Raw genomic sequence first — 10,481 nt, forward strand, 5'->3', positions numbered from 1 at the left:
GTTTTGCTTTGCATCATTTTATTTCTCTACATCATGTGACGCACTGTGACGTAACTGTGACGCACTGCGTTTAGATTTAAATTTTGGCAGATCAGCGAAAAATCAAAGTTATTTAGCTTGCGACCTGCAAATTTTTGTTCAAACGCGGCTTTCAGGAGAAAAAATTCATTGGATATCTTTTTCGATGAAACAGTGATCGCCATATATGCAGTGAATCCACTCAGGTAACTCTGACGTTACTTTTGAAGCCCTTACGGCGATAGCGGTTACTAAGTGATATCGTATAATGCCACGATCAAAGCGGAAAGTTGTAGCTTCTCTGCTTGCCAAGCTTTGATAGAAATTGGCCAATTTCCGGCGATGAATTGGATGGTGTTAATCGGTGTTAATTGTCTTTCAATAGATCGCGCGCGCGGTTTGGCTAAGATCACCACAGAATCGTTACCAGTAAGCTTGATTGTAACAACCAATAATTTTGTCTCGTACATGTCATTTCAGGCTCTGAGCGTCATGACGATTGCTATGCAACCAACTTTGTTCCTGCAGATCTTTAGTGGTTATTTGGTGAGTAAAACAGCTGTGTTTTTGTTTATAGCTAGGTAAACAGTATGATAGCAAACAGTACTATTTGTAAAGCAATCTAACACTGTTCCCAAATTAAAGGGTTGAAAGAATTAAGCTATACTGCCATTACCACTGGAAACGCAAACTCATTTACTAAATTTAGTCTCTCTCTCTTAAGTCACACACTGGTGTCCACACATTAGTGTCTTTGAAGCCGTACTTTCTCGATTATTCGCGTAGTAACCGAGTTTGACCACCATTTTACACACTGAAGCCCTCAATCAAGACACTTCATTTATTACATTTAATGAATGAGTGAGACTTTGAATTTTTCTCGGAAATATTGCAGAGAATTAAAAAGTTACGTATGATCCTACTCGCGGGTTGCAAAAGCGATGACAGTTTGTAGATTGTTCTGTCTACTCGTTGTGATATTATGCGTAATGTTACAAAAACATGCATTGCTAATCGAAACTTATGTCGCAAGTTTTCCAGGGAATTTTGAAGAATTTAAGTGCGTCGGTGTATAGGACACTATCATAATATTTTGGCCATGAATAATTATATATTTTTTTCGTGAGAAAAAACTTGCATTGCGTGACTTCACTTTCCCTAGAATAATTTGCTTAGTGCTGTACTAAATATGGCCCTTTACTCCCCCAAAACGTCGGATTCAGATTTGATCCAATGAATTTGCCCAGCGTTTGATTAGTGCGGATCGTGGTCTTTTTATTCAAGGCTCAAAGTTTATCAATGTCGTTTTTATTTAAACTAGTAATCCCAGAAGGTGACAGGCAATAATTTGTTATTATGGGTATTATCAGAATATTTTTATTATCTGCTTTCTTTTGTTCATATGCATCTAAAATTATGGGGTGGCCAGTACGAAAATTAGTACTCTGGTATTGAAATTACCTTTCACGAAGTGAATTTATTATAAGAAACTGTGGTGCTGCTGTCGGAGACTTTGATTCGTGCGTGACACATGTCAGATGATGAGTGCGAACATTATGGACATTGAATGGTTTACATAATCAACGCAACCTTGAATGACCTTTTTAAATCAGTACTCGGCAACAACCAATCACAATGTAGGAAATATCGTATAAGAGAGTGATTTCTTACAAATTTTGCAGAGTAGCTTTTTACACACCCGATGTAAATAAGCGAATACGAGAGCGGAATAAAACAGTTTAATTGAGTCTCGTTTGTTAGAGTTCTATCCCTAGTAAACAGGACAAAGTTTACAAAACTGCATCGGTGGGAGAGTATAAGAGGGTAATTAAGTATTATCAACTGAGTTGGTAACATGAATTGGCCACAATCTTTTAACTCTCAGTAGTGATTAACATGTTACTTCCCCTATAATATCCATTTGTTATGCAGCAAACAGGTTATGAGAATACTCAAACTTATCAGATAGAAGTTGTTATCTTGATCTATTACTAAATTCTGGTAACTTACATACAAGGTAATGTGCAGCAGCTAGAGGGGAGAACTGACAATCAGATCTTGGGAGATAAAGAGAATGATACATGGATGCACACAGATATGGAATTTCTTTTCAAGTGTTTCACTCAATAGCTCATGAGTGAGTGCAGTGAACAAGTGAGATGTCGAGTTGAACACAAGAAGAGAAATTCCATATCTATAAGCAAGCATGTATTATTTTGTTTATCATATAAACAAAATAGCCCTTTACTGAGAAGAAAAGCCAACTTCATTTATGAATGAAAATAAATGAATCGATAATCCCTGAATAACAATCATAGAGTGGGTTGGCACTAACTCCTAAGATGGAAAAATGCATTGAATCATGGTTACAAAAACAACAATAGTCATAATTTTCAATGTACAAAATTCTCATTTATTGACTTTATCCTTACTGACAGAAGAAGTCTCTCAGGTAAATGACCCAAATTGGCTAGTGGCAAATCTTCCAGTTGTCAAATTTCATTCTCAGCCAAGAGAATACTAACACCAAAGCCACTGAATACATAACTTTTGGTTTTTTATGTTAGTATATTGGTTTTCTTTCCCTTCTAGGAAAGCTTGAACCTCACTGTCTGTTAGTGATATGGATTGTTTAGTGTTTTAGCCGCCATATTTCGAGAAAGCTCTGACAAACAATTTGTATTGAGAATCGTGAAGGCTTTGCCATTTATTCATCAACCTGACCAAGCAGCACTAAAAGCTAGTGACATGTCAGCAGCTGATTGGCTATATCAACACACGTGAAAAAATACGATATTTTTCCACGTGTGCTGTTACAGCCTATCTCAGGGCCTTGTACAACAACGCAGTTTATCTGATAAAAAGGGTTAAGTCTAATTTAGTACTTAGTACTAACTTAGTACTCCAGGGAATCAACTTTATTAATTTGAGTTCAAATGTCCTTAATGCATTGCAAATTATCTTTCTTCTTTGGATTGTTAAGATGAATATTTTGCACTGAACATATTACACATTTAAGTCACTTGCCGGTCAACTTGTATTAAGGGGTCACCCTGCCATTCCCTATAGGTGTGTGACGGCTTCATACAGGTTCGACTATATGCAAATTATGATGTCTTAGAAATCAATGAGTTTTATAACTATGTTTTCTGCAGGTCATCTCCACACGTGGTTTGTGTGGCCCTGATGAATATCCTATCACTGGTCGTCCAGGGAGAAAATGTCTCCCTTGTGATAAATGCCACGAGGGTCAAGGGCTGGTTCCAAAATGTGGAACTCCCATTAAAGACAAAGTTGACAAAATTGAGTGTAAACCCTGTGAATCTGGGAAATTCAGTGACACGTATGACAGTTCTTCTTGCCATGTTTGTCACCAGTGTGTTGAAAATGAAAAAGTGACTGTGCCATGTACCAAAATATCAGACACTGTCTGCAATGGAACTTGTAAGAAAGGATTTTATTTCAGCAAAAAGGATGGCACTCACAGCTGTCAGAAATGTTCCCACTGTTGCTTTGATGACCAAGATGAGGAGGTCCCTGAGTGCAAAGAACAAGGCCTAACTGAATTCAAACTGTATTGTGCCCCTCGACCCGACAAGGATTGTACTCCACCACCACATGAACCAACAGGAGGCAAACATGGATCAGATACTTCAAAAAATAAAAAGCTATCGCAGACAACTATAATTGTTTTAATTGTGGTTGGTACCGCAATTGTTTTAGCATTGATATCTACAGTGACTGTATATTGCTACAAAAGAAGAAAGATAGCAACTGGTGATCATCCAAAGAATTGTAAGTTGAGCATAATTATATGATGACTGTATCTCTACAATTTTGAAATCAAGTTGCTTTCCTTCTTTCTACTGGTCTAGTAATATGAGTAGGATGGAGAAAACAAGTAAAGTTTGTTCATTAAATCAAAAGGTAAATGTGATTTACAAACTATCTGTGACTGATCTTACTACCAACATCCTGCATGGGTTATTCAGTCAATTACTCAACTGAAACTGCAGATTGTCAGTGTTATAAAGTAGCTTTTATTTATGTTATGTGTTTTACTATAACTATGAAGAGTAGCTTTTGGGAAAAGCATATTGTCTTAATGGTATTTTGTACTGTAAAACCCCGCAGATAAGCCACACCCTGAATTTAGCAGCTCAAATTTTGGAAAAAAAGGTAACATACATGGAGAAACTGTTAATGCTAGCCCCAGTGGTACATGTGTTAATGGAGTTGAAGGAATTTCAGGTAACTATGTGCCTTGTGGTTTGCTTTGCAATTAAGAGCTCAGATAAATGTAGTGGGAAGTGATGTTGATTGTGGCAATCAATCTGAACACCTTGTGCATCATGCCCCTCTCCCCCATTAATCAATCATGGATTACTTTCAACACTCAGTTGAAAATTGTTCTATGTTCTATATATCATGGAAATGTTTTAGTTAATGTATGTTGTTTTGTTACTGTCAGCTTCCTTTGTGCAAGGGTGTTTTGACTAACCTTGATTAAAATTGAAATACTTTTTGTACAGACATTAACATTATACTAAATATGCACACATTAGACAGTAGAAAATCTGTACTAACTAAATTATTCAACTTAATAGCATTCCAGAATGTAGTCACTCTGGGTACTTCCAGTCAGGATCAAGAAATTAGAAGTGCTCCTTCTGTGCCCGAGCCTGGTGTCTCAGTCACTCAGGGTACTTCCAGTCAGGATCAAGAAATTAGAATTGCTCTTTCTGTGCCTGAGCCTGGTGTCTCAGAAGTTGTGACTACAATACCCAATAATGTGCAACATGAAAGGAGTGCTGAGTCAGTTTTTGGTGCTGAAGTTAGACGTCCTAAAAGTGATGGTGGTCGAAAGCAATCTTTTATTCGTTCACTCAGTAGGGATTCTCAGAAAAGTGGTAATTATTCAATGTATTGTGGTGATGTCAAAGGAGAAAATGATAATTTCAGTGCATTTGACATAACAGTGGCTTTCATATATGCTACATGTGCATGATGCTTATTTAAAAAATAATTCAAACAGTACGCACACTCTGATTGGCCATAAAACCATTTTACATGAGCGTATGTAAACATGGTTTTCGTTCCTCTTTCATTAGTTATTTTATAAAAGAAATGTAAAATGGTTTCGGTGTTTACATAGCCTGATGTAAACATGCGGGAGGTTGGGAGAACACTTGATAAGCTGGAAACCACTCCACTTCGCATCGTGGTTTCCTACGCTTATCTCATGTTCTCCCAACCTCCCGCGTGTTTACATCAGGCTATGTAAACACGGAAACCATTTTACATTTCTTCAATGTCAACTTTCCTGAATTGTCCAGGAGTCTCTCAAATTATCCAGGAGCCTCCCAGATACAGAGCCAATCTCAGATAAAAGAAAGTTCGGATCAGTTGCCCTCAAAAACTAAGATTTAAGCTCCATATGTTCCAAAATTCCAAAATTACTTGGCTTCTTACACTTATATTATGGTTTCTGGCTTCATTTTCTTGCCTGATGCATGTTGTTCATTGCAAACAAAATGAAGAGAGTTTCTTCTTCTCTGTTACTCCTATATATGGGAGAGTCTGATTGGATGAGTATTAAACCAATTGAAGTCCCTGATGTTTTTCCCAAAAAATTGCTTGGTGGTGGGGGGGTAAGGGGTCCAAATAAAAAAAGAAATTTTCTGGGTGGGGGGGGGGCATTGCTGGTCTGAAAAAACTCCTTTGTGAGATTTGAGATCTCCAGAGGTTGGCATTTCTGATGATGTGGTTTGGTATAATCAGAAAGGATATTGATCAAAATAATGCCTTAGTGAACCAATCAGAATTGATCATTATGAAATATAAATGCAAGCTTATATAGAAACATTTATTTATCCCAGCCTGTAAACATGATTAATAATTATGTGCTGTGTAAGTGAGCCCTTTTCTACCAGGATTGTTAGGTAGTTTCCCCTAATAAGTGGCAATACATTTCATTGTTTTCTAGTGTTCTTGAGAATTTGCAGTCACACTAAGACAATATATCTTTCAATTTATTTTTTTTGTTCTCAATTTCCCTACATTCCTGCTAGATTACATATTAAAATTGTACTTAGTTGCCAAGCCTTTGATTTGAAGTGAGGCTGAAGGTGACCCAGTTTTGATAGAGACCAGTATCTAGTTAGCATAATAACAAGGCAATCTACATTTAAAAAGCAGCAAGGTTTGCATCATACCAAGGTCACCCCTGTTAAAAAGTTTGGCAACTAAACATGCAACTGTAAAATGGATTATTAAGTATGTATCACTTGATCACTTCTAGGAATGAAATTATGACAGGTTAAGATGAACAATAATGAAAATAATTTTTTCTGAAACATCTCAGTTGGCTGGAATCTTAAATGGTCAAATCTGATTGGCTCATTGCTCACTTGTAGCCATTCCTGCTTTTTCTAGTGTACCATTCACAGCAAAGTGGAAAAAAGCAAACCAGCAGAAAACTGAATAAGTTAATTATAGGTCAAGGCTGGTTCATATGGGGAAAAACCTTGGTCTTGAGTATGGCTGAAAACCCTAAGCAAATTTTTTCCCCATAAGAACCTTCCGCTGGGTAAATAACTTTTATTTATTCCCTAAATTTTCTTTTTGAACTGCCCATAGAAGTAAAAAATTCCGATTTAAGCATGATGTACTACAAATCTTCATTTCCTAGGAGATGATGCAAATAGAGGTGGTAACAGAAGTAGAAAGTCATCATTATCAAGCCTCTCAGGAACTTTAAGACAAGCAATAAAACCACTAAATCCAAAAGGGACGGATACATGTAACTTGGTGGATAACATAGAAGAGGTGTGGTTACAAATTGCAAATTCTATATCACATACTAATAATTTGTGGAATCATGTTATTCATTATCTATGAACTATTTGTACACTGTACAGTCATGTGAGATATAGAATGACAAACTGACACTATGTGGTAGATGTAAACTTTAGGCTGCTCTTGGTTGACCTAAACAATTACAGCTATTGAAAGATTAATAATAATCAAATGAAAGTATGCTAAACTTACTTTTTTAATATCTCTTTTAGCATGTGGATGATTTAGAACAAGGTAAGATGTTGTTTGACAAGACAATTAGAATATCTAGAACTCTCTGATTATCTATGATATGCTTTGTGGGATTTTAAGAGGCTGTGATGTAATGCAACATCAATCACTTGCAATTGCGTTTTTTTTAATTTGTACAACTTACGTTACTTTGCCATCCACTTCCTTCACAAAGGATCCTGAATCAAAAGTTGCTTGAACCCTTATTCCAAGATTGAATCTCTGACTTTTGGATTTTATTTTCTGTCCCACAAGTATTTATTGATTTTTTAATATTCATGAATATTTGTTTGTCATTAAAGTGTGAATTCCATTTTTGCATTTAGATAAGTTATGCACAGTTTGAATTTATTCTGGTTTTGGACCAATAACAATCACACAGCAACCAGAATCTCCAAAAGGGTGAAAGTAGGCTCAAACATAGAGTTTGAATATGAATGCAAGGCCAACAGCTTCTCAGCCAACTGACAGTATAATTAAAACCATTTTAGTAGTAAGAATCACAGAAATAATTTTGGTATATTTTTTCTTATAAATATACTTATCTTTGATAGAATACAAATCTCTAACAGATGTACAACAACAAGACTTTCAAACTTATGAGAGAGTTGGGCACCTATTGAGTCAAAAGAAGCATGGCCTAGGTGGATGGAGGGAGGTGGCACATAAGTATAAGATGGATCAAGTTCACATTGATGCCTTGAGGAATGACCCAGAAGCAGGGAGTAAAACATTAGGTTATCTTGAATCGGCAGTGCCAGGATTGACGGTGTATGACTTTTGTGAGACACTTAAAGAGCACCACATTAGGCGTCTTGATATAGTAAAAGAATTAGAGAAACATGTCTCAGCTCTGGGAACAGCCACTGGGTAATTTGATGTAACAATTAATTTGTATGGATATTTTTGTTGAAGACAAAGCAGTTTGTGGCTTTGTTTATAGAATTTGAGATTCAGTAGGCAGGTCTTAATGCAAGACAAAGGGAACAGACAAGTGCTCTTAGAGCAGACTTAAGGAAGTACTCGTTTGTTGATTAATCAAATTAATTCGATAACTGTGTGATAAAATGTCAGACCATCCAATGCTTAGGGGAGCACAGTCCTAAGTATTCAGATCATCCAGGAATATTGACAGTCAGCTTGAGTGTCAGTTTTCTAAAAAATTGTGAAATCTTTTCAAGCTGAAAACTACACGACAACGCAAACATCCGTGTCACAAAATTTTTTAGTTCAAGTGATACTAAGAATTGTTGTTATGAGAACATCCAATTTAACACATAATCTAAAATGTCTATCTCTGCTATGAATGTGAAATTATGTGGTACCTGCAAAGTTGTAGTATTATGATGATATTGTTACAGTTTAATCTAACCAACAGAAAGAATTCTACTCTCCTATAAACTCAACTACTTTGTTGAACAATGTGTAATATTCTTAATTAGGAGTAACTCCAATAGAAAATACAGTAATTATCCTCAAAAAACTTACTAAGGCTGGCTATAGTCTACATGTACCTCTTAGCTTACCACTGACACAAACTCACAGTTTCTCCAAAGTTCCTTGATATGAACAACCTCCACAGTAGTTCTCTCTAAGTTAAAATATAACTTTTATGTTTGTTGTAAAATATATTTTGAGGGGTACCCAAGATTGAGTTACATAGTCAGGAATTACCAGTAAGTAGGTATGGTGAAATATGTCATGCTGTTAAAATGTCTGGACTGAAAGTTCAAGTTCTTTATTTGTATCTATGTTTGCTTTATAATTCTTTATTTGAATTATGAAGGTAGTGTGAACATTAAATATTTTCTTTTTTTTTCTTTGAAAGTGGACACCACAATTTAATAAATAGCTGTGAGGAAAACTTGTAAAGAGTAATTCCTTCTTTCGAAATTTTTTTTAATACAGTGTTTTTGTATATGGAAATGATGACTTCATGTACTTAAGAGACTTTTGAAGCTCACAAAGTTGTATAGTACTTGCATATAACTTCAATTATTTTTAGAATATAAATAGTTTTTGGTATCTACTTTATTCAATCATTTGACAGTGTAAATTGCATACGTTCCAAATATGCAGACAATGTATGTCATATTTCATGTGTTATACACGGATTTGTCCATACAGAAGTTGAGAGAGATGTTCTATTGTCGGTTTTTCCTAGAAATCATTTAGAACTTGTTGAAATATTTTTATAGTCAAAAGCTGTAGCTGGTTTACAGTCCTAGACATTTTTAGAATTTTGAACTTTTTTATATATATTCTGTGGGTTGTTTGTTATAAAGCTCTAAACTATTAGCACGAGCTATTACAGTGTAATTTTTGTTGACAGTAGAGTAAATACTGAAAAAGTTCTCAACGAATAAAATGACTGCTACCAAAAAAAAAAGCTGAAGTATAGACAATTGTGTACATATAGAGGGGCAGGAGTTGACGTCTCCTTTGTTAACTTTTCTAGCTTACCCAGCCTTTCATAGCCTAGCTTACCTTAGAGTGGTATCTGGAGGTTTCATCCTTGGGCAATGTCGCCCCCTTTCCGACCTTGTTAAGGTGGGTCAACAGCATCTTTCGGCCGTACCAAGAGTCTCCGACCTAAAAAGAGTTGTTTACGTTATTGCCACTAGAGATAGCAATGTTCACTGTGGGCTTGTACCAGTGGTGACAGAAGTTTAAGTCAGTAGCGATTATATACACTGTAGTAGGTGTTATCAAAAGAATTATTTCCTTTTGGTATCGTGAACTTATGAAAACCAATATCTCGTAAAAGTAGATGATCATGTTTTTTCACATCTTTTTAAATTTGTGATAAAGATTTCCCTAACTTCTAACACCTAAATGATTGTCGATCAACTTTAAAACACATGCAAATTCTCCTTGCATCGGGTAATCCATTATAATCTATTAAAACCGGCTAAGCCCGAATCCACTCCGGTTTGAGCCCGCGAGCACGTTCTCATTGGTGCTGCAACAGGAGATACAGGAGAGACGAAGCCCGCGCGTTTCGCGCCAGCGCGCGATCTACGAAGGTTGGTGCGAGCTGGTGCCTAGATCCCTCGCGGACCTCTCGCGCTCACTTCTCCGCTCCTGTCGCAGTGCTCATAAGAGCTTGTTGGCAAGTCACTTCTACGAGAGTTTGTTTCTTTGGAAGACTTGGTAAGTAAGTCCTTCGCGTATTTTGTCTTACATTGCTTCTGTAATTTATAATACCCCGAACTTGTAACCGTTTACTTATCTGATATGGCAAATACAACAGCAACTAACGCACAAACCGCGATCAAACCGAAAAAGATAGAACCAGCATTTGATTCTGTTTTTCATTTATTTCCGATCGCCCGTAACAATTAAGCACCCCCCGTCTGAGATGTTACAATTCA

General features: G+C 36.3%; 1 protein-coding gene across 1 annotated transcript; it reads left to right on the forward strand.

The window, feature by feature from the left end:
• Window positions 1-66: 66 nt before the first annotated feature.
• On the forward strand, window positions 67-8,125 carry LOC149035845 (uncharacterized). The gene is made up of 7 exons (XM_089191522.1): window positions 67-224; window positions 499-564; window positions 3,174-3,813; window positions 4,626-4,928; window positions 6,710-6,846; window positions 7,089-7,110; window positions 7,662-8,125. The coding sequence occupies exons 2-7, from the start codon at window positions 511-513 to the stop codon at window positions 7,979-7,981; spliced, it is 1,476 nt and encodes a 491-aa protein (XP_089047648.1). The 5' UTR covers window positions 67-224; window positions 499-510; the 3' UTR covers window positions 7,982-8,125.
• The last annotated feature ends 2,356 nt before the right edge of the window (window positions 8,126-10,481 follow it).

This window comes from Pocillopora damicornis, chromosome 13 (genome assembly GCF_964200805.1).
Source record: "Pocillopora damicornis chromosome 13, jaPocDami1.2, whole genome shotgun sequence".
Lineage (NCBI taxonomy): Eukaryota > Metazoa > Cnidaria > Anthozoa > Scleractinia > Pocilloporidae > Pocillopora > Pocillopora damicornis.